Here is a 23,725-nt window from a genome sequence, read left to right as displayed (position 1 = left end):
ATGCCATCACTCTGCCTTTTTTAATTGGACACACATACCAACCATGATTCACTGAGGGAGGGGACCACACAAGGGCATGAATACCAGGCAGGGATAATTGGAGGTCATCTTGGAAGCTGCTACAGGGGAGCAGGTAACCAACAGGGAGCCTCCTCTAGAGGGTGGTATCCTCTTAACCCCTTCCTGCTCAGCTCATCGTTCCTCTCTGCCTCTACTGAGGGAGAAGTGAGGGGAAGACTGCAATGACCGTATGAGGGAAGCAGGACCAGTACAGATGGTCATCGGCATTTTGCAGATGAGGAAACCCAAGGCATGAAGCCTGACTCCTGTGTGCTCCCACAACTAAGGCTAGCACACACAGCCTTAATCATGCTTCATGGATTTTAGGCGTTCGTAGGCCTGTCTCTGCCATTGTATATGGCCCCTCACACTCCACGTTCGCCTCTGCAGCACCTGGGCTAGGTACAGAGAAGCAGCCACACCCTGTTCGGAGGAAGCCAAGCCGGATCTGCTTTCCTCCACAGCCGCTGCATCTGCCCCAGGGCACGGCTGTGCCGGGTATGAGGGAGGAGGCAGGGTTTTTTTTTTTTTTTTGAGACGGAGTTTCACTCCTGTTGCCTAGGCTGGAGTGCAATAGCACCATCTCGGCTCACCGCAACCTCCGCCTCCCAGGTTCAAGCAATTCTCCTGCCTCAGCCTCCCTAGTAGCCGGGATTATAGGCATGTGCCACCACGCCCGGCTAATTTTGTATTTTTAGTAGAGACGGGGTTTCTCCATGTTGGTCAGGTTGGTCTCGAACTCCTGACCTCAGGTGATCCCGAGGCCCGCCTTGGCCTCCCAAAGTGCTGGGATTACAGGCGTGAGCCACCGCGCCCGGGCTTTTTTTTTTTTTTTTTTTTGAGATGGAGTCTTGCTCTGTTACCCAGGCTGGAGTGCAGTGGCATAATCTCGGCTCACTGCAACTTCTGCCTCCTCGGTTCAAGCGATTCTCCTGCCCCAGCCTCCCAGGTAGCTGGGATTACAGATGCACGCCACCACGCCCAGCTAATTTGTGTATTTTTAGTAGAGATGGGGTTTCGCCATGTTGGCCAAGCTGGTCTCAAACTCCTGACTTCAGGTGATCTGCCTGCTTCAGCCTCCCAAAGTGCTAGGATTACAGGCGTGAGCCACCGTGCCTGGCCAAGGAGGCAAGTTTAAGAGAAGACGACCCTGGCTGGAAGGCATGGCGGAGTGGGGTGGGGTGGTCCTGTGGGGTGTGTCAGGTGGGGAGAAAGAGGCTCCTTGGCACTGTTAAAGCACTTTGAAAGGGCAAGAGCGGCTTCCTCTGCTGGAGGGAAGCATGCTGTGAGGAGCACGAGAGTGGAATCCACCTGTGCCTAACATAGTGCCCGGGCAAGTCTCTGCTGAGGAAGGCTTTCAGCAGTCAAAGGTCCTCACCGTGCCAACTCCCACAACCAACACCATTCTGGTTTGAACTCAACCTTGGGTGGCATTTCTATTTTTGTGTCCCAGAATCCCTCCTGAGGCTTCTAGCTGGGCAATCCCTCCTTAGTGTGGGCTGGGGCTGCCTCCTTCTGACAGAACACTTAGAAGAAATTCTCACCTGAAAACCCCACCTGAGACATGTGGAAGTGCCCCGCCCTGAAGGCCGCCCCCCATTCTTCCCTGCTGAGATGAAGCACTGCCTCTCACCCTGATGGGGCCACACCAGTCCTTCCTTCCCATCCTCGCGGCACCAAAGAAACCAAAACCCACGCCGAAGTATCAGAAACGTGTATTCTTTTTCTTTTAATAGTAAACCTCTTTACAACAAATATAGTGAAAGAGTTTTCAAACAAAACTCATAAGAATCTCGAGGACTTTGTCTTTTCTTATTGTGTAGAATACTAAGAAAGCATCACCATACAGCACGAAAAGAAATATTGAAAACAAATCAACAGCCTCACACTTGGACTCGCCCTGCCCCAGGACCCAGGAAGAGCCCCAGGAGTGTGGGTGATTGTCAGGTGTGGGGGTGGGGCACCTCCATGGCCCATCCTGCCCCTCCCTTCCTCTTCCTCACCACCTCCCTCCCTCTGGAGAATGGGGAAGAGGAGAGAATCCAGATTCTCCATTCCAGCCTCCCTCCCCCCATACAAATACCATTCCTTCTACCAACTGCTTTAAGGGGTGGGGAGAGGCAGCAGAGGGGAGAACAAGGAGTTCCCAGGCTCCATGTCTCCTCCCCTCCGCGAAAGCCTAAACTTACCCCTCACCCCACCCCAGGGGATTCCAAAGAGTCAGTTAAAAATATATAGAGATATAGATATTTCTAGATACACTTTTACATTTCTGTCTCTCCAAACAAATAAATAATCAGCAAGAGAAGGTGCATTACTTCCTTCCTGTCCAAGGTGGGGAGGGCTGGGAGGGGGTCAGGGGTCAGTCTTGCTGCACTGAGTGTGCTGTTGAGGGGGGAGGATGGTGTGTTCCACTGAGGTGGTGGGGGGGGTGTCCTCTTGCCCACTGTCCCTGAAAGCTGTGGGAAACCTGGGGAGGGGGAGGGCCATTAGATGACTCCAGTGGTTACTTTGGCAAATGCCCAGTTCTTCAGAGGGAGTGGGTGGAGGCGAATTTGGCTTGAGAGGAAGAAGACATTAAGTCCTCATCTGAGGTCTGGGTTCCCAGGGACCCATTCATCTGGCCGCCCAGGAGCCCCTACCCCCAAGAGAAACCTTCGGATACTGAACTGCAGAAATGTCACATATTCACAGACCACCCCATCCCCAGGGACAGAGAAGAAAGGACACTGAAACATCCACACATGGTAATCAAAAGCCAGGTTTGCCTTTATGAGGCAGAGGGCAAAACTGGTGAATATTGCACCGTGAATTGCAGGGGCCCTCACCCCCACCCCGTGTTTAATGGTGGCCAAGCCCAGCCTAGAAAGGTGGGCAGACTAATGGTGGGAATAGCCTGAGAAGGGAAGGCCATTCATTCATTTATTGAGCACCTATCATTCAACTATTCACCCATTCAGCATTTATTGAGTGCCTACTATGTGCCAGGCACTGGGTGAGGCTCTGGGGACGCATGCATGAACAAGATTACACCCTGGCTTCTTTCAAGCCCTGGATCGAGGCTCATCAGTTTTTGAAACTCCGTCTAGAAGCCTGCAGGAGAGGTGGGAAGGCTGGACGTGCTGTCCCCACCCAGTCAGCGGATTGGGGTTAAGAGTGAGTAAGTGATCACTGCTCAGCTGAGGGAGAAGCTTCACGGAGGAAGAGGGACTTGAGTTTTGCTCTGAAAGCAGGTCTGGGGTTGGGGGAAGAGGGTACTCCAGGAACTGTGTCAAGTGTGGGTGACTAAGTGGACATATGTGGGTGGAAGCAGAGGTCCTTGGAGGGAGAGACCTTGGCAGAGGTAGGGCTGCAGGGAGAAGCACAGAGGGCTAACTGCCAATCCCCCCAACTGCAGTTCAATGTGTCAGAGCTGAGGGTGAACACAGGGAAAGGAGCAGGGAAGACAGGAGTTGGGGTCCCAGGGCTGTGGAGCTGGAGCAGCCAACTCTCCCTTTGTAAACACACACCAGGCACACTCAGACACAGAGATGCCCCTAGAGCTCCAGTCACACAGATTTGCACACACACCCAGCCAGGGTCAGAGACACACAGAGGCACACCCGTGCAACCACACACACACATAAATACAAAAGTACACCCGTGCAATCAGACATACACACACACACACATAAATACAAAGCTACACTCAGACACATAAACACCAGATGCCCTCATGAACACACTCAGGTACACGTGTGTACCTGCGTAGAGGCCCCTCTGCTTCTGGTTCCTTCCCTGCATCAAGTATGGGAATACTGCAAGAGGCTGGGTCATAGAGGTGGGCAAAGACGGTCGGCTAACACAAAACTGGGCCTTGTCTTAACTCTACTCTCCAACTGGGAGGAAACCCCAAGGGGGCACCGCACCCCTTGGGCAGAGGAGCTGGGCTTGTGTGAAGGAGTGGGGCAGACAGTCTGCCTGGCCACGTCACCCCAGGCCAGGCTCCTTAGGGCGGGGGGTGATCCTAGAGAGCAGGCTGGGGGCCTGCCCCCTCTGGTTTGATCTCCAATCCTGCCTGAGGTCTCAGGACCCCGTGCTTCGGCTGCCCCTGGGCCCCTTGCCCACTGCCCCACTGAGGAGGCAGCAGGGAGGGGCGGACTCAGAGGAGGGGAGGGGAGCAAGAACAACAGCAGAAGAATCTCGTCTGTACAGTACGGGCCGTTTGAGTCATTATTATTACAATATACTTTGACAAAAATAGAATCTCATTTCATATCAATACAACAACAACAACAAAAAACAGTTTCCTGGACTGTTACACCGCTAACGTTTTCCAAAGGTCGCTATTTACAATTACAGTAGCCAAGAGGGAAGGTGGGATGCAGCCTGGAGGTGGTGGGACAAGGAGGTAGCCAGAGACAATGGGGGTGCCAAGAGCAAGGAGGTGGGGTCAGGAGCAGAAGGAGCTAACAGGAGAAGCTAGGGAGAGGGGCCAAGGAGGAATGAGGGAGGTGGGACCTCTACGGACCCATCCGTAGGCCCTCCCACCCCACAGACCATCCCAGTGTTGACTCCCCCAGGTAGTGTGCGTGCAAGACCAAGGACGTCCCCTCACCACACTCGCCCCAATGAAAGAGCTCTGGCCTGGAGCACCCCAGGGAAGTCCAGGCCGACTCTCGCCCCAGCCACCTCACTGAAGACCCTCTCCCCATTCTCCCTGCACATTGTGGCCAGCTTTACAGGGCTGGCGTCAACTGAGGGGTGGGGAGCTATTGCACTGTATATCTTAGAGAAAAGCTGGGGAAGGGAGGGGCCCAATTTGCCCCCTGCCTAGCCCTTCTGCCCTCCTCAGCCCTCTCCTCATGGCTCTCTTGTCTTTCTCTCCAAATGTGCTTCCAGAGAGGCCCCCACTTCAAACCCCTGTCTCCAGCCTCAGATTCCCAGGCTGCCTTCCCAGCCCAAAGCTCAGCCAGCACCCACACACCTTGGGGGTGCAGCACACACAAGAATCGGCGCAGGTGTGGCACGTGTGTGTGCAGGGGCATTTGGGGGCCAGGCTTAAGTATTCTGCTCCATGAGCCTATGGCTACATGAACACAAAAACAGAGACCCTTTTCAGAACCTCTGCCTCACTTTCCCCTTGAAACACAAACCCACCCATCAAGCCCACTTTGGGGTTTCAGTCTAGAGTGTGGGTTTCTGTTGTTTGGTAGTTTTTTGGTTATTTCCCTCTATCTGGGGGTGGGGTGGGAGGGCTCCACATGCAGGGCTCGGCACCTGTCCTTTCCCAAAGGCCTTATTGGGCCCCCCACCCCCTTCCTGCAGCATATGTGTACAACGTGCAAAGTGTCCCCCCTTCCCACGAAAAAGAGAGCCCCCCAGCCAGTGAAAATGGTGGGGGGTACAGAAAGAGGGGATGAGAGCATCCCCCTCTCCAAAGTGAGAATCCAAATTAAAAAAAATATAATAATAATAATAATAATATAATAATTATACACAAATGTAACCGTCAACAGGACACGAAGCACAAGAAAGGAAGTGGGGGTCGAGCGGGAGGAGCCCGGGGCAGGGAAGGGCGGGCGGTGAGATTGTCAACTCTTCATCAGGGAGGCTGAGAGGAGGGGAGTGGGAATCGTCACTTTAATGTCTGTGAAGAGAGGAGATGGAGAAGGGGGTGTGAGGGGGTGGCCCAGGCTTTGGGTATGCACCCCCCACTCCCCTCTCCCCATAGGGCCAGGATTCTAGTGGCAGGGCCAGCTGTGAGGGGAAGAAGTCATCGAGCAGAAGGACTGATGCTGGAGGGAGGGAGAAGATGGGCCTTTGGCAGGGGTGAAGGGGTGTTGGTGCTGCCCTAGAAGGGCTGGCGGAAGGGGTAGCCGGCCACAAGCCCTCTTGGGTGGGAAATAAAACAGGTTAGGGGGCACGCGGGGCAGTCCCTGGGTGTAGCAGACACTGGCAGACAGGAGAGGTGATGCTACAGTACCCAGGTATCAAGCCGCATCCTCTTCACAGCTGAGCCCTCAGCCTCAGGCTCTGGGGCTGGGCGCAGCAGGCCCAGTGTGGGCCCGAAGTCCCCCCGTCCGTCATCCCGGTCTCCCGTCTCATAGGATCCCCCGGCTGGGCTGCTGAGACCATCGCCAGGCTCAGGGCGGGCAGCTGGGAACACAGCTGGAGGGGGAGGCGCAGGGCTGCGCTCACGGCTTGGGGACACCGGTTCTGACTTGATGCTGATGTGGGGGTGGGTGGTGACTGTGAGGGCAGCACCCACGTGGGGCAGGGGGCTGCCCGGGCTGGAGGCAGGCAGTGGAAATGGGGTACAAGGGATAAAAACAGAGGGGGTGAGTGACAGAACAAGTGATAGGACACCAGACAGAAAGTGAGAGAGAACAGAGGATGAGAATATGGGGGATGGGGTGTTGGGGAGAGGCAATTGGATGGAGAGTGATCAGAAGAGGGTCGAATGAAGGGAAGAGAAGGGAAATAAGAAATATTAGTTCTCTTTCCATCCCATGTCATCTTCTGCAACACAGGGCCCCCCACCTCCCACCCCCTACCCTGGGGCTGGCTCTCAGAAGGGGTTCAGGGTGAGCCTCTTGGGTCTGTACAAGAGACCCCAGGGGTGCCACTGTTGCCTAACAGACTGTGCAGTGCACAGCCTCATAGGATGTCCACTAGAACCCTGCAGGGAACCCAGCTCCCAAGAGGTCCCTCCTCTTCCCGTTCAATTCTCCCTTCCCACACACTCACATGGAGTCTCCCCAGGACTCACATGAGGTTGCTGAGAGATACAGGGACCAGGTGGGACTGTTGCTGAGGTGGCTGTTGCGGCTGCTGAGGCTGCTGTGGCTGTGGCTGCTGTGGCTGCGGTGGCTGCTGCTGTGGAGGCTGTGGCTGCTGCGGCTGCTGGGGCTGCTGTGGCTGTTGCCAGGCAGTGACATTGCCTAGCGACAGCCCCCCAGGTGAACTAAAGGCTGGTAAGGAGGAGAGCTCTGCACTGGTCAACTGGTAATCTGCATGGAGGAAAAGTGAGGATGAACCTGGAGTTGGGGAGAGCACACAGGCTCCTATGAGGGAGCTGCCTCCAGGAGGACTGTGGGGATGAGGGGACAGGGAGTGTGTAATGACAGATGTAAGGAATTCAAGAAGACCACAAAAATTCAGTGGAGACGGTACTCAGAGTTAAAGAAACCTAAGTCATAATAACCATGAGGTGCTGTGTTTTAACAGGATGAAAAGATGTGGTTTTTGTTTTGTTTTGTTTTTTTGAGATGGAGTCTCACTCTATTGCCCAGGCTGGAGTGCAGTGGTGTGATCTTGGCTCACTACAACCTCTGCCTCCCACGTTCAAGCAAATCTCCTGCCTCAGCCTCCTAAATGGCTGGGATTACAGGCACATGCCACCACGCCCAGCTAATTTTTGTATTTTTAGTAGAGATGGGGTTTTGCTATGCTGGCAAGGCTGGTCTCAAACTCCTGACCTCAAGTGATTCGCCCACCTCGGCCTCCCAAAGTGCTGGGATTACAGGCATGAGCCACCGCATCCGACCAAGAGGTGGTTTTTAAAAATAGTGTTGAACTTAAAAAAAAAAAAAATCAGCTGGGCGAGTGGCTCATGTCTATAATCCCAGCACTTTGAGAGGTCAAGGCAGAAGGACCACTTGAGCCCAGAGTTTGAGACCAGACTGGGCAACATAAGGAGACTCCATCTCTACAAATAACTTAAAAATTAGCTAGGGTGGTGGGGTGCACTGTAGTCCCAGTTATTCAGGGGGCTGAGGCAGGAGACTTGCTTGAACCTGGGAGGTTGAGGCTGCAGTGAGCTATGATCATGCCACTGCACTCCAGCCTGTGGGATCTTGTCTCAAAAAGAAAAAAAAAAATCATGTGTAGGTATCACTTTCATAACAATTTAAAAAAATAAAAAGATGGAAAAAGATAAGTAGAGAAGGTCTATGTCTAACCGTCGTCTTTTTTCACCTGCCAAGTCTCCAATTGCCTTTTTTTTTTTTTTTTGGTTCAGTTTCTGTAGAGACTGTCAAAAATTGCCAATGCCAATTATATTTCAAGTCATCATGGTGGGTATTGGTAAAGTTCTCAATTAGCAACTATCACACCTTGAATAAGCCTCATTGGCTATGATATCCCACTGTCCAAAGCTCCAATTGCCTTTCTAAGGTAGTGGGGAGCCCTGCTAAAAGCTTGGTGAATAGGGCTTCAGAGGCAAATCACTGCAACTACTATTCTACCTCCAGCACAGCCCCCAAGCCTCCTCAACTGTCAATACCTAAAATTTATAGCAGCAGGTTTCAGCTGCTGTGCCCACACACACATGTAAACACAGAGGACACAAGTTAGCCCCTGAGGCCTCATGCCCAAGGGCAGAGGGGCTGCAAGGGTACCATGCCGGGAGCACGGCTGGCCAAGGTTCCAGCAGATCTCCCCATGAGGGGGTGTTCATTACGTCATAAAATGTCTACCTTAAAGAAGAAACTGATGGTTGCACTGTCACAGAATAAATAGAATCACGGAATGTTTCATGATTTACACAGCACTATTGTTTCATGCTGTATCCTGTTTGGGACAGTTTAGAAAATGTCCTCCCTAGTTCAAGATTAGCCTGGCCAACATGGTGAAACCCCATCTCTATTAAAAATACAAAAAATTAGCCGGGCGGTGGCGCGCACCTGTAATCCCAGCTACTCGGGAGGTTGAGGCAGGAGAATTGCTTGAACCTGGGAGGTGGAGGCTGCAATGAGTGGAGATCGCACCACTGCACTCCAGCCTGGGCAACAGAGCGAGACTCTGTTTCAAAAAAAAAAAAAAAGAAAGAAAATGTCCTCCCTGAGGCTGTACTGTGGTAGTGGGAGTGCTGTGATAGGGAACGCACCCCTCAATCATCCGAATACCCCACCAGTATGCTATTACTCAGGGAGTCATTTGCTCCAGCCCTTTGTTTTTATGCAGGGAAGACAGTATTATCTCTGCAATATAGCAATAAGGTTAAAGGCATGAGCTATGAGGTCAAACTTCCAGGCTACCTCCACTTAGGCCATGTGACCTTGGGTAAGTTACTTACTCTGCCTATAAACTGGAGGTAATAATCCTACCTACATCACACAGCTGTTGTGAGGACTGAGCAAGTTAATACACAAAAAGCATGTAGAACAGTATCTGGTTCATAGAAAATAATCAAAAGATTTATCTATTATTACTTTACAAATGAGGCAACTGCAGCCTCAAGTTTGAGGAACAGGCTCCAAGTCATGGAGAAAGCCAGCGGCAGAGCTAAGACAGGACCCCAGGACTCTATTACCTTTAAATCTCTCTAGAGGGGGATCTGTGCTTGGCTCTAGTCTCCTAACGTTGGTCAGGAGTTTTGAAATGCTTATTAAAAAAGCAGAGCAAGGGCAGAAACGGGCCCTAGGATCAACTATTTCTTTTCTTTTCTTTTTTGAGACAGAGTCTCGCTCTGTTGCCCAGACTGGAGTGCAGTGGTGCGATCTCCACTCATTGCAGCCTCCACCTCCCAGGTTCAAGCAATTCTCCTGCCTCAACCTCCTGAGTAGCTGGCGTGATCTCGGCTCACCGCAACCTCTGCCTCCCAGGTTCAAGCGCTTTTCCTACCTCAGCTTCCCGAGTAGCTGGGATTATAGGCGCACACCATCACGCCCAGCTAATTTTTGTATTTTTAGTAGAGACGGGGTTTTACCACGTTGGTCAGGCTGGTCTTGAACTCCTGACCTCGTGATCTGCCCACCCTGGCCTCCCAATATGCTGGGATTACAGGTGTGAGCCACCGCGCCCGGCCAGAATCAACTATTTCTAACACTTGTTTTACAAACTAGGAAGCCAAGCCCAGAACAGTACAGTGCCTTGCCCAAGGCCCCTCAGTGAGTGAGTGATGGAGACTAGCTCCCAGCCCTGCACTGTTCCACCAGATTCCAGCCCTATCTACTACTGGGAGGCTTGGCTCCCCAAGGAGGACCATGGCCCAAGGCCACCTGGCAGCCTACTGGTCTGCTCCCAGAGCCACCACAGCCAGGCCTCTGCGGCCAGTGTCAACAAGGGGCCAGGCCCTCACATGAGGCATTACCATAGCCCGATTACCCCCAGCCGGAACTTGAACTGCAGCCAAGGACTGTAAACAGTGAACAACTAAACAGCAATGTGTTCACTGGGGTTTTGTTTATACACCTAGGGTCACCTGAAAACACCTGCTGTTTAAACTGAGATCTGCTTAGCTGCTCCTGTAACAAGAGGAAAGGGAGCCTGTGGTCTCTGAGAGGAGATGAGAAATCTCACACACTTCCCAGCAGGGCTCCAAGGGCGGCCCAGGGGCAGAAACTGCTTTCATGCCAGAGTGACAGATGAGAATCTTTAAGTCTAGCCTTCCTGAGTGCCTGTCCCAGGTTGGCTGACACCAACTAACTTTCCTCCTGCTTCACAAAAGACTGTGGGCCCAACAAGATGGCAGAAAAACAGAAAACCACCCTCACAGAGTACCTGATAAACAGCTCCAGAAAAGTGGTCTAAAAAGTGGTCTGAGCTGCCCTCCGCCAACTGTCCCTGTCCCCAGGCCACCCCACCCTCAGGGCTGGTTTTTCTGGTTGGGCCCCAGAGGCCCAGTGACAGGGCTGGAAAAGCCTCATAGACCTCCTGTCTACCCACTCCTCTTACAGATGGGGAGATGGGCCCACAGCGTGTGTCTTCTGAGGCAGCCATCTGTGAAGTTGCCAGGACATAGTAGCCTGGGGCTGGGCACACACATGGGTGCACATGCAAGGGAGAAGGGGCTCAAAGACACCTGGGTGGTAACTACACACAGACACACAAGCCAGAGTCTGGTCCCTCAACATGAGGCAGTCCCTCCAGCTCTCTTAACCTGCCACGAGGGGCTTTCCTACACAGAGGGCTGGGTTCTGGATTTTTCTTTTTTTTCCCTTTTTTTGAGACAAAAGTCTCGCTCTGTTGCCCAGGCTGGAGTGCAGTGGTGCAACCTCGGCTCACCGCAACCTCCACCTCCCAGGTTCAAGCAATTCTCCTGCCTCAGCCTCCCAAGTAGCTGGGACTACAGGCGTGTGCCACCACGCCCGGCTAATTTTTTTTTTTTTGAGACGGAGTCTCACTGTCGCCCAGGCTGGAGTGCAGTGGCGTGATCTTGGCTCACTGCACCCTCTGCCTCCCAAGTTCAAGCGATTCTCCTGCCTCAGCCTCCCGAGTAGCTGGGATTACAGGCACATGCCACTACATCCCACTTAATTTTCTGTATTTTTAGTAGAGACAGGGTTTCACTGTGTTAGCCAGGATGGTCTCGATCTCCTGACCTCGTGATCCGCCTGTCTCAGCCTCCCAAAGTGCTGAGATTGCAGGTGTGAGCCATTGCGCCCAGCCTTTTTATGTTTGAACTTTTTTTTTTTTGAGAGGGAGTCTCGCTCTGTCGCCAGGCTGAAGTGCAGTGGTGCAATCTCGGCTCATGGCAACCTCTGCCTCCCGGATTCAAGTGATTCTCCTGCCTCTGCCTCCAGAGCAGCTGGGACTACAGGTACGCGCCACTACACCCAGTTGATTTTTGTATTTTTAGTAGAGATGGGGTTTCACCATGTGGCTAGGATGGTCTCGATCTCTTGACCTCGTGATCCTCCTGCCTCAGCCTCCCAAAGTGCTGGGATTATAGATGTGAGCCACCACGCCTGGCCTGGGTTCTGGATTTTTACATGTGGGGAGGAGGTGGGATTTTGTGGTTATTTGCACTGGTGGCTGGTTCAACTCTGGGAGGCTTGGGGAAGGGGGAGAAGTTTATGAGTCTTTTGGTCCAGACTAAACTCATCATAGGAACTGGCCTGACATAACCATTCACATGTGAGAGAACCTGAGGAAGGCAGAGGTCTCTAGCTGGAAATAGCCCAGGTTCCCCAGCCACATGAATGCTCTGAAACAAGGGGACAAGGCGTTTCCTTATTGGCAAGTCCTTCTTGACACAGTGGCTTAGCATACAGGCAAGGATGGCTGAGAGTATCATAGACTGTTCCTGCGCAGGTGTGAGTGAGTGGGTGACACAGGCCAGGATGGCCCTAGGGACCCAGGACTGCCCGCGCACTGGGTGTCCTATCTGAATTCTTCTATCCAGAGACCTTTCTCATGTCCTTAAGTGACTCTTTACCTTCAGATCCCCTCTCTAACCTTCTTCCCTCTTCTTCCTTCCCCAATCATCATTCCACCACCATGCCAAAACTAGAGAAGAGACGCTGTTCTTCCCCCTCCGCCTTGCCCTGGAGCCCCCATTTGGCTTTCCCAGGAAGCTAGCAAACTGACCCTGACTGTGCTTTCTCTCTGGCCTCCTCAGCCTCCTTGTCTCTTTTCTCTTATTCCTTCATTCTCTTCCAGGAAGCTTTTCTGAACTGACCACGTCCCCCTCACCACTCCCCATACCTGGAGCCTAGAGATTGGTCAGCCTGAATGATCTGCAGACCTGCCTCTGTCCTGTCTCGTCCTCAGGCTGCAGGCTTTCTGAGGACAGGGGCTCCCTCCTCCATTAAGTACTTTTAAAAAAATAAACAATGCTGGCCAGGCACAGTGGCTCATGCCTGTAATCCCAGCACTTTGGTGGATCACTTGAACTCAGGAGTTTGAGACCAGCCCAGGCAACATGGCAAAAACCTATCTCTACTAAAGATACAAAAATTAGCTGGGCATGGTGGCGCATGCCTGTAATCCCAGCTACTCAGGAGGCTGAGGCATGAGAATCACCTGAACCCAGAAAGAAGAGGTTGCAGTGAGCCGAGGTCACAACACTGCACTCCAACCTAGGTGACAAGAGTGAGACTACCTCAAAAAAACAAAAACAAACAAAAAAAACCAATGCCTAGTTAAATTTGAATTTCAGATGAAACAATACATAATTTGTTAGCATGAGTATGTCTTTGGTGCTGGGCACAGTCGGTAACACAGCACTTTGGGAGACTGAGGCAGGAGGACTGCTTGAGACCAGGAATTTGAGACTAGCCTGGGCAACAGAGAGACCTTGTCTGTACAAAAAAAATTTAAAAAGAGCCAGGCATGAAGGCATGTGCCTGTAGTCCCAGCTACTCAGGAGGCTGAGGCAGGAGGATCACTTGAGCCCAGGAGTTCAAGGCTGTAGTGAGCTAGGATGGCACCACTGTACTCCAGTCTGGGTGACAGAGTGAAACCCTGTTCCAAAAAAGAAAAAAAAAAAAACCCAAAAATAAAATATGTCTTTGGGACATACATTAGCAGAAGAATGTCTTTGGGACATATCTGTACTAAAAAACTACTTGTTTTATCTGAAATTCAAATTTAAAAGCATTCTGTGCTTTTATTTGCTAAACCTGTTAACCATAAGTAGGTGGGGGTTCCCCCAAATCAGCAGCCCTCCTCAGATGTGGCCTGTCCAGGGGATATCTAGCATTTCTGTCTGGTCACTTGCCTGCCCCAAGCCCAAGTGCACACATGCACATGTCACATGAACACTCACCTGTGTTGTAGGCAGTGGGCATGGAAGAGAAGGGGAGGCCCTGGCTGAGTAAACTCGGCGTTGCCACAGAAACCACTGGGGTGGTGAGCGAATGGGTAGACTGGGAGACCCCAAGGCGCTGGGCATTGTTCTGTAGGAGAAAACTGTCCGTCAGGAGGTGGCTGACAGGTGGGCAGCTTTATGTTGGCCCTCCATCCCAAGGCCAAGGTGGGGTTCCTGAATCCCAAAGCCAAGGCGGGGTGCCTTAGCACGGAGGCCCCCACAGATATACAAACACACGTTGGCGCATTCACAGAGACACTCAGATCCATGGAGGGAAACATGCACACACAGATTCACTGACACCAACACACGTGCAAAGATGAAGGCACGTGTACTGGCCCTGTGGCCCCAGCACCAACACTCGCCCAGCCTCCCAGTGCAGAGTGAGGGAAGGGAGACATCGTCCATCCCCTGTCTCTCTGGAGCCCACTCTCCATCCATCACACTGCAGCACACGCCCCGGCAGAGGCGTGCTGGCATCTGCGAGGGGAATGTGGGGCCTGGCGTGGCGTGTGCCTGCGCGTATGCACACACGTGTGTGGGGCTGTCAGCTCCATCTGCCGCTGAGTCACTTGTTTATTCCAACTCCACGCTGGGGCCGAAACTGCCGCCGTGTTGGCCGCCAAAGCCTGCCTGCCTTTTCCAGCCTCTCTGGCCTCCCGTCAGGGAGTTAGGGAGGGAGGAGCCCCCGCCCCACTCCTGGCTGGGGGTATGTAAGTGTGTGAGACAGAGGAGGAAAATGAGCAGCTGTGCATGCCTCTGAGTGCCCGTGTCATGGACTTAAGTTCAGGAGGGAGCACAGGGAGACAGGGGAGGTGGGAAGCCGCCACCAAGAAGGACAAGTCCAGCCTGGGCCTGGGCCTTGGCTTCCCCTGAAACACCAGCTTCTCCTTCCAGCTGACCTCCCTCCTAAGAAGGATCCTGTCCTGGATCCCAAGAATGCAGTGTGGGCCTGAGTGGAGTCAGAGGACTAGTGGGATCCAGCCCCCTAGTCCAGGGCCTAGTCCAGGCTTCAGGGTGGGACCTCTGAGCCCTGGGCTGGCCCACTCCCCCTCGCACACGTACATACAGAGAAAGGTGTGTCTGAATGAACGTAACACCACATGCAGACATTCATGTACACACAGGCACACACACACACGTCTGACCTCTCATCCCCACCCCATTCACCTTTGAATCCCACTTGGCACCTAAGCACAGCTCCTGGCAACTAAGCAAAGAAACAGCAACAGTTCACGCACAGGCGAGAGGCCAAGGACGCACACATACTTCATGCTGGGGGACCGCAGAGCAATACCCAGAATTCAAAGCCACAGCAAAGAGCTCACAGCCTCACTTACCAGATCTAAATGGTCCTCAGTCTGAGAGCAGAAATAAAACCAAGGGGATGTTCAGTCTCTGGCCGCTGCCCTCCCCCACACCTCTGTCCCCACAGCTGTTCCAGTCACCTCTCTGCATAAGAGTAGGGTGGCTCTACCCAGCCTACAAAGGCAGAGCTCTTCACTGTCCTGACTCATTTCCAGAGATGCTCCATCCCAATCTCCACCAGTGAGGAAATGCTCACCATCTAATCCCCATCCCTCCTGCTATAGTGGCAAATCCTTTCTATGATCCTCCCCACCACTTCTCTCTCACCTCCTGCCCCTTTTTACTGCCTTAGGCTGGTACTTCTTGTGCTGCAACCTCTTAAAAGGCCCTCTGGGAAGAAAAATCTCATAAAAAGCCATGGTTCCAAGATTTCTCTTGGGAAGTCCTAACTGCTGGCTAGCCTTCCTCTCTCCTGCTAGAGGTCTGCTCTTTCCCCTGTCCCTACTCTTCCATTCCCCAGCCCCCACCCTTGGCCCAGACACCCACTTACCAAGTGATGCATTAACCCCTTTCCTGCCTGGGAAGTGATGACTCGCAGGTCGGGCTTGCGGCTGGGGGCTCCAAGCTGGGTGCTGTGGGTAGGTGGGGGTGGAGACTTGGCAGGGATGACCTTGTTTAGGCTGTTGCCATTGGCCACAGGGAGGAGGCCAGGGGAAGCCCGAGCACTGACGTAGCCATTCCCTGGAGAAGTGACAACAAGAGGGTAAAAGGAAAAACATGGGCCTATCCTTCAGCCCTATTAACTTCCCCACACCAATACTCCTGTTACCCGGAACCTCTCAAAGCCATGCTTAGGCTTTGAGTGGGGGCTGAGCTATCTGATATTCCCTGAACACTTCATGTCTTGGGAATAATGGGAGGCAAGTACCCCTTACTCCTGAATCTTTAGGTTCGTTCCCCTAACTCCAAGCTACATGTGATAGGGCTTGGTGATGGGACTCTGAAGTCAGTGGGAAGAACTGGAAAGCAGCCATTGCCTCTAGGCTCTGCGACAGCCAAGAGGTTCTTCTGTACCCAAGCCTCTCCCTGTCTTCTCTCTACTTTAGTCTCCACAGACAGGAAGTCCAGCATTTTTAGGTCCCACAGTCTACCCCGGACAGGACCCACCATGACCAGGATGTGGAAGGGGTGGCAGCCTGGAATCCGGGCCTCACTGAGAAGCCTGGTCACCATGACAAACCAACAACCACTCAGACTGCTCCATTTGCCGTGAGCTGGGGGTGGATGATGTGATTTGGATCAACATGTGACAAGTTGCCCACAGCTTGGGAGAAACAAGCCATTCACTGTTGGTGATGGTGTTATTGGCACTGGGAGACACATAACACAGCCACCACCATAATTAGCCTGGTAATAACAAATGTAATAACTATCTTTTATATCTGCTCCATATTCTACAATCCACACAGGCCTTTCACACATGTATTATCTTATTTAATCCTCACATTAACTCTGCAAGACAGACAGGACATTAGCCCTGTTCACAGAAGAGGAAACTAGAGCCTGCTTGGGAGAAGTGTAATGACCTGCCCAGGGCCACACAGCTGGCTGGAGGCCAAGTGAGGGCTCTCTCCCACTTTCCACATGCTGGACTCAAGGGCCTCTATGGATCACTGCTCACTTGAGGTCTACAAGCATTTCTCTGGCCTTCTCCTTGAAGAGGGTGACATATTCACCCACTCCTTTAATTTCCTGACCCTGTGACACAATTATCACCAGGGAGGTATTATACAGTGCCCCAAAACTGAGCTGGGGGATGCTGAGGTCCAAGGATGTGAGAGTGACCACAGTCAGAAATGCTTCCTTGCTCTGTCCCCTAAGAGCATGCTGTTGCCCTGGAAGTGTGTGCCTGCCTCCATCCCAATTCCCGGATCACTCTGGGAATGGCAGGAATGTCAGGGTGACGTCAATCGTGACATTCGAAGTCACAGTCACCCAGCCAGACAACGGCACAGGGTAGGAGGGGCTGTCCGCTGCCAGGGGTTGGGGGGCAGCCTTTCTTCTGTGGCTTATTTTTTTATTTTTTGAGACGGAGTTTCGCTCCTGTTGCCCAGGCTGGAGTGCAATGGCATGATCTCAGTTCACCACAACCTCCACCCCTGAGTTTAAGCGATTCTCCTGCCTCAGCCTCCTGAGTAGCTGGGACTACAGGCATGAGCCACCACACCCAGCTAATTTTGTATTTTTAGTAGAGATGGGGTTTCTCCATGTTTGTCAGGCTGGTCTCAAACTCCCGAACTCAGGTGATCCGCCCACCTCAGCCTCCCAAAGTGCTGGGTTTACAGGCGTGAGCCACCATGCCCGGCCTCTTCTGTGGCTTATGTATGTGTTCTCACAAATGCACATCTAACATCTGGATACTTCTGTAAGAGGGAGAATGCACGTATGTGTGTTGAGTGCCTGCGTGAGTGTCTATGTGAGTCTGTCCCTGTTGTTTGTCTAGGGAACGCCTGGCATTCTCATCCTCCAGATCCCAACCACACTCAACTGCAAAAACTTGGGTCTTCCCTTCCAACTAGAAATGCTGGCCCATTCTCACAGTTTGCCCAGAATTCCCTGAGCCTCCATCTCTGCTGATCATCTACACCAATCATTGCTACAGAAAACAAAATCCAGGGGCTTAAAAATCTCTGACTGACTCTTCATCCAGTCCTGGCCCTGGGATCTTCCTCTCCTCTCATCTAGGTCGTTCCTGATCCTTGGACCCCCTGAGGCCACTGAGCGGGCACCCCTCCCCACCTCCAGGTAGAAGGATGACCGCACTCACCAACAGGGCTGGGGCAGGCTCCGTTAGCACTGTTCAGGTCACCCCCCAGCATGGCCCCTGGAGGAAAAACAGAACCAGGATGAGCTGACAACACTCCCCCTTCAAGAGTGAGTCTTGGGGACTGAACATGAAGAGGGGACCCCAGGAGGAAGAGTCATACTCCCTTCCCTCAGGAGCCATACAAATGGCGGAATACTGTGGTGGGTGAAGAGAAATACTTGCTGTTGAAAATGGAATCCCAAAGTCCCCATCACATCTCATTTCCACCTCACCTACCCACCTGCCAGCCCACTCACCCGCACTAGCTGGCCGCTGGGGCAGGCCAGGAGACACACTGTTCCTCTGTAGTGCTGGCTGCTGGGGGGACAGGAGCCGCGGGTCCGTGAGGGATGACGTCACCAGGGAAGGGGTGACCAGGGAGCCGCTGGGATTGCTGAACTGCAGTGAGCTCTGATTGGACACGGGCACCGTGACAGGCATGGCAAAGTTGGGGGCCGGGACAGCTGACTAGACAGAAAGATGGAGGGGCAGGATCAGGCCAGGTTGACCCCTTCCATGGAGTCCACTTTTCCTGGGAGGGCAGGCAAGGGTTCTTCTCATTTCTGGGCTACGCATCCTAGGGCCAGCAGTTCAAGCTCCCTGCCCTGTGCCCTTGTGGAGTCCTGCCTGCCAGTCCCACCAAAGAAGAACTTTGGGGAGAAACTCTGGGTCCATTTCTGGCCCACAGAATGAGAACAAGGCTCTGCTCACTGCAGACAGGACCAGGGACACCCCCTAGTGGAGGTGGGTTAGTCCTCAGCCAGGCAGGACACACGGGGAGCAGGTTAGAGGCCCTGATAACAGACCCAAATTCACACAAGGCTGTTAAAGGCTTGCACCACGGGTAGGGATATCATTTCACTTGCAGTCTCCACCCATCTGGCCTGCTGCAGAGAGAGCTCACCCCCACCTTGCTGCCTTCCCTTTCAGCAGTTCTGCTTTCCCTACACAAGGCTGAGTGTCTCTGGTTGGGCTATCAGAGCAAGCCCAAGCAGGCCTCTCCCCCCAAAAAAAAACATCTGGACAAAGAGCACACTCCACTTTGCTGTCCTCTAAGGATCTCATGTCATCTACACACTTCTTGCTGGAGAGGGGGACACTCCAGGCCTCTCCAACTTATGCTCCATCCCAGTAGAGTCTCAGCAGGGATGCGGGTTTATCATGACCAAGGTCAGAGGTTCCTCAGTGGTCACTAAGAACCCGAGCATGGCTCAGAGCGGAGCACCCATCAGGGCAGCCGAGAGCCAGGGCGCGAAGCCACACCATGCACCACAGGGAGGCTCTGCTCCATGCGACTACTCACGGCCAGTCTATAACTCTGCATCATTTTATCAAACTCCTCGTCTATCTTTTTATATTTCTCTTCCGTCTGGGGGGTCAGGGCAAACACCTCGTCCACCTCAGGGCTCTCACATTCCCTGTGCTTCTTGTGCAGCGCCTGGGGGGAAGGGGCCGGAAGGGGGGGCCAACAGAGACAGAGTGAGTGGGGCTCACCCCATAGCGCCGGAAGAGCCCGTCGAGCTCCTCGCTGGCGCGTCGGTACTTGTCCTCCAGCAGGGGGCTCTGTTCCAGCGAGTCCTCCCCGTCGGGCTCGGGGCTGTCGCAGCCGTTGAAGCCCTTCTTCCTCAGGGTCTGTAACCGCACCACTGCCATCAGCTGGGTGAGAGTCCTTCCCGCCCGCCTCGCTGGAGTTCCTTCCAGCCCCTCCCTAAGGGCCCCCTACTCTTCCCCGACCTCCTTCCTCAGGGTTCCCAGCATCTCCCTGGCCCCTCCCGCAATGTAACCCGCCCCTCCCCACTGACAGTGCCTCCTGGGGCATCGTGTGAAGATCTGAAGATGGGCTTGGTGGGAGCTGTCGGAACACAGAGAACAAGGCTGGAAGGTGAGCCTAACCTGGGGGTGCACTTGGCAGGGAGACATGTACTTCCAAAGTGACAGGCAGGGAAGGGGCTTCCAGGGGATGGGGCCTCCAGGGGATGGGCTAAGGAGCTGGTGCCATGGATCAGTCCCTGCCCGACCACCCTGTGGTAAGCCCTGACCAGAAGGCACTGAGTTCTCCAGGGGGAGGTAGGCAGGGGGGCTCTGCTCCCAGTCCCTGGGCTCTGCTTAGGAGAACAGGAGGAAGAGAGAAATAGAGATGGAGACAGAGAGAGCGGGGAATGGGATGTGGAAAAGGAAAGGGGGATGAACACTGACTGAGTCCCTACTGTGACCACCCTACATTCTAGTGGAGGCACAGCTGGGGGATCTGCAGTAGACCCCAAAGCTGCCCTCTTCATGCTCAAAATAGCTTTACAGATACTTGCTTTGTCTTTAAAATGAATGCAAATTTTACCTTCTAGTCTAGAGTAAATCTGTCTTCTCTAACATAAAAATAAGGGACTTTCCTCCAAATCTCTGAGTAGGCCTGTGGCTTCCCGGGCACCCTATTCGTCAGCACAAGTTCTGTATCCCCAAGGTGCACGCACCTCAGTGTGAGAAGCACGGACATTCAATTCACACAGCACCCTTCAAAGCAGGCACTGACCCCATTTTGTGGAGGTGGGCACCAAGGCTCGGGAAAGCCTAAGCACCTGCCCAAGGCCATGTGGCCGGTAAAGGTCAGAACTGAATTCCAAAGCTCATGTCCTTCAACAGTTCACAATGTTGGCTCTCTTTGAAACAGAAAATAGAACTACCGGGCCCACAAACAGACAGAGACAGCAGGAGAGATGGAAACAAAGAGGGAGATTTAAAAAAGGAAGAGGCAGGTGCAGGAGCACACCAAAAGATGGAGAAGCGGGGAAAGAGAGACAAAGAGAAAGACAGGATGCAAGAAGGCAGGATAGAGATGTTACATCACACTGGATGACAGCAGACTCTTGGAGAGGGCAGGGTGGGTGTGGGCTGGCAGCCTGGCACTGGCCTGTTCACTTGAACTGCCCTTCCTTCCTCCTCAGACCCTGGGTTTGTATGACAGAAGGAGGGTTTGCATGTGTGTGCGCACAGGTGAGGGGCTACAAGGGGCATGTATACCAGTGTGTGTGCATAGGCAGGTCTGCGTGTACATGCAACGTGGGCACGTGTCCATGTGGATGCAGGCGGGGGTATATCCTGGTGCCTGTGTGTATGGGCCCACCTCGATGATGTCGGCGTTGGTGCGGCTCTCGTGTGGCTCATTGTACTCCGTGTACTTGAGCAGCACCTTGTCCATGTCGGTGCTGGCGTACTGGAACAGCTTGTTGGAGTGGTTGAAGATGATGAGTGCGATCTCGCAGTCACATAGCACGCTCAGCTCATACGCCTTCTTCATCAGGCCAAACTTCCGCTTGGTGAAAGTCACCTGCAGAGAAGGATGGGTGAGCGGCCAGATCTGGCTCAGTTAAGGCCTGATTGGGAGTCCCAGCCTACAGATGGCTGGACATAGCCCCTGCCCTCAGGAGCCCCCATTCTCAGTGTGACACAGCCCCTGGTCTCAGGAGTCCCTGGTTTGGGGAAGGACCAGGCTAGTGCTTGTAGGCCAACACACAGCTTAGATACAGCCCAGAGCCCACTCACTGAAGGGGCAGGATTCAGGTGGACAGAACTCCACACCTCTGTGCTGGGGGCTATGAAGAGGTCAGTGGAGAAGAAGAGGGAGAGGATTCCTGTTGGGAAAGGAGGAGTGCCTGGGGGTATGACCTAAGGCTTGCATATGGCTCTGGGATGGGAACATGGGCTCATCTAGCTGTGGCAGCAGAAGAGCCCTGGAGTCCTGGGACGCAGAGCTCCAAGAGCTGCGAAGAGGTTGGGGTTCCTCTTCTCCCAATCTCCCTTCCCCTTCTGTAATAGCTTATAGTTTCCCCTCTTCCACAAAGCCCTCTTGGAATGCCTGAAGGGAGTAGAGGCAGAGGCCTGCTCCCTGCCCTCACCCGCTTCGTGCGGCTCTAGGACTTCCCTACCTGTCGGTTCCGCTCGTCGGTGATTCGCTGGATCTGAATCTTTTTCCTCCCCATCTTCTCCGGGGGTCCTCAGTGCTACGGAGGGGAGGGGCTCGCTGGGTGGTGGGTCTCGGCACACCTTACACTGTGCTCATGAACGGTCTGGGAACAGTGCTCAGTTCATGGTCTGCAGGATACCTTCTGCACAGCCTCCTGGAAGGGGAGGGTCATGAGAGGACTCTGAGCCCCCAAAACCCCCAGCCCTGCTCCCTGGGCACACAGGCCAGGCTCACAGCACCCCTGTGAGAGGCTGGCAGCATCTGAGCTCCACCCTCAACATGAGGCAATGCTGTCTGCCTGAGGCAATGGTATGCCACAGCCAGGCACAAGCTGGAGCTCACACCAAGGCCCAGACTCTTTCCCCTCGGTCACTGCTGTCCTCAGGCTCCAGGACAGAGTAAATGGACTTCCTGGCTTCCAAGGTCTGGGTCTCAGAGAATATCCCATGGCCCATTCTTCTCTCTAGAACCTGCTTGTACTATAGACACCTGGGTGCTCCAGCTGCTCCTCTGGCCTAGAACTATGGTTCCCATTCTGAAGCTTGGAGAAGAGACAACGCTGAGAGGACATCTGCCCAGTCAGTGAACAACAAGCATGGTATACCTGGTGCCAGGATGGGATGTCTCTGGTGCCCCTGGCTCAAGAACATACCAGAGCAGGTCTAGAGCAGTGGGCCTCATACTGACTCATGGAACTCTGGGGCCTGGAGTCCTGTAGTGGGGCTTGGGATTGTAGCACCCACATCTCCCTTCAACTAGAGTTCCTCCACACTAATCTGTTTTACTCAGTGAGCTTAAGCCTAAGGTTTCTTTTTATTTTTATAAGCCTAGTCAAGTGCAGTAGTGAGAAGAGAAGAAAGAGTAGAACAAGGAGTTCGATCTGTAACTGACTGTGAACAATCAATTGAGCTAACTCGCTACCTTTGGACACGCCCAGCCTAAGATTTTTGTTTGAGGAAAGAGTTGTGCTGCTTAAAACAATGAAACCATTCCTCTAGACCAGGAGATGGAAATTTTTGGGCCAGATAGTAATATTTCAGGCTTTGCAGACCATACAGTCTCTGTTGTAACTACTCAACTCTGTCACTGTACCATGAAAGCAACAGACAACAACACATAAACGAATGAGTGTAAGCATGGCTGTGATCCAATACAACTATATTTACAAAAATGGGCATGGGCCAGATTTGGTCCACGGGCCATAGTTTGCTGATTCCCGCCCTAGAGGTATGGACCACATCTAGAACCCAAGCTCAGTCTAAGAGTAGTGCTTCCCAACCTTGTACATCTTGAAGCAGACAGAGAAAATACAGGGCCAAATGACATACACTGGGGAGGCCACTGGCAGCCAGGCGGATGCAGGCACCAGGCAGAGAACCTGCTGTCTCAGGACACCTGTAACCCCCTCACGGCCCACTAGTTGAACAGCTCCATGCTAAAGCCAGGATGAGAAACAGCCCCTGCACTGAACAACTCCAGGAGGCACCATAGGATAGGAGGGGGCTCAAGGACGGCAGCACAGCCTGGGCCAGAAAAGGCGCATTCTCTCCGGTATGGGCAGTGCCTACATAGGCTGGGTGAGTCCTTGGGGACTGGAAGGGCCCAAGATGGGACGGAGGCACGGAATGACTTCAGGGCCCCCTCTAGCTCTGATTCCAGGAGTCCTTGCATCAAAAGTGGAGCTTTCTGGAAGATGTTGGAAGAGGATAGTGAACTGGGGCCCATGCTTTCTAAAGCCACTCTATTTGGGTCCTGGGAGGAGCCTGGACCAGAGAAGGCCCGCCCTCCCCTCCAGAGCTCCCCTTCCATACAGCCCCATGCCCAGAGACCCTACTATAGAGTCTAGGGATGTAGACCCCCAGCCACTGTCTGATCCTCTGCACCCACTGCACACTACCTGGGGAGAGGTGTTTGATGACAGAGAACAACCCTTACCCCTACCCCCCAGCTCCCACTGCCAATGGCTGCTGAGTTTCCCTGGAGCCTTTCCAGCCCAACTCTACATGGCCCCTACGGT

The 23,725-nt window shown here is 53.3% G+C and overlaps 1 protein-coding gene and 1 non-coding gene across 12 annotated transcripts in view; both read right to left on the bottom strand.

Annotated features, from left to right (window-relative positions):
• Positions 1-1,763: 1,763 nt before the first annotated feature.
• Positions 1,764-23,725, bottom strand: part of MEF2D (myocyte enhancer factor 2D) — a 37,691-nt gene continuing 15,729 nt past the window's right edge. For 3 of the 11 annotated variants that reach the window (XM_016929122.3, XM_001165500.7, XM_016929127.4), the window contains 11 exons: positions 21,671-21,862; positions 20,869-21,072; positions 19,245-19,382; positions 18,008-18,218; positions 17,712-17,768; positions 15,435-15,625; positions 14,917-14,937; positions 13,535-13,664; positions 6,812-7,052; positions 6,026-6,332; positions 1,764-5,689 (listed from right to left, as the gene is read on the bottom strand). In XM_016929122.3, coding sequence (XP_016784611.1) covers positions 5,678-5,689; positions 6,026-6,332; positions 6,812-7,052; positions 13,535-13,664; positions 14,917-14,937; positions 15,435-15,625; positions 17,712-17,768; positions 18,008-18,218; positions 19,245-19,382; positions 20,869-21,072; positions 21,671-21,724 — 1,566 coding nt within the window. In that variant the 5' untranslated portion in view covers positions 21,725-21,862 and the 3' untranslated portion in view covers positions 1,764-5,677. Of the gene's footprint in view, positions 5,690-6,025; positions 6,333-6,811; positions 7,053-13,534; positions 13,665-14,916; positions 14,938-15,434; positions 15,626-17,711; positions 17,769-18,007; positions 18,219-19,053; positions 19,189-19,244; positions 19,383-20,868; positions 21,073-21,670; positions 21,863-23,725 lie in introns of all 11 variants that reach the window. The other 8 variants (XM_016929157.3, XM_063796967.1, XM_063796969.1 and 5 more) reach the window with 6 other exon arrangements.
• LOC112206935 (U4 spliceosomal RNA) lies at positions 8,063-8,200 on the bottom strand. The gene has a single exon (XR_002941413.1). It is a non-coding gene; the product is annotated as a U4 spliceosomal RNA (small nuclear RNA).

This window comes from Pan troglodytes, chromosome 1, assembly GCF_028858775.2.
Source record: "Pan troglodytes isolate AG18354 chromosome 1, NHGRI_mPanTro3-v2.0_pri, whole genome shotgun sequence".
Classification (NCBI taxonomy): Eukaryota; Metazoa; Chordata; class Mammalia; order Primates; family Hominidae; genus Pan; species Pan troglodytes.
The sequence above is the reverse complement of the archived record's forward strand: the minus strand, read 5'-3'. Positions and strand labels throughout refer to the sequence as shown.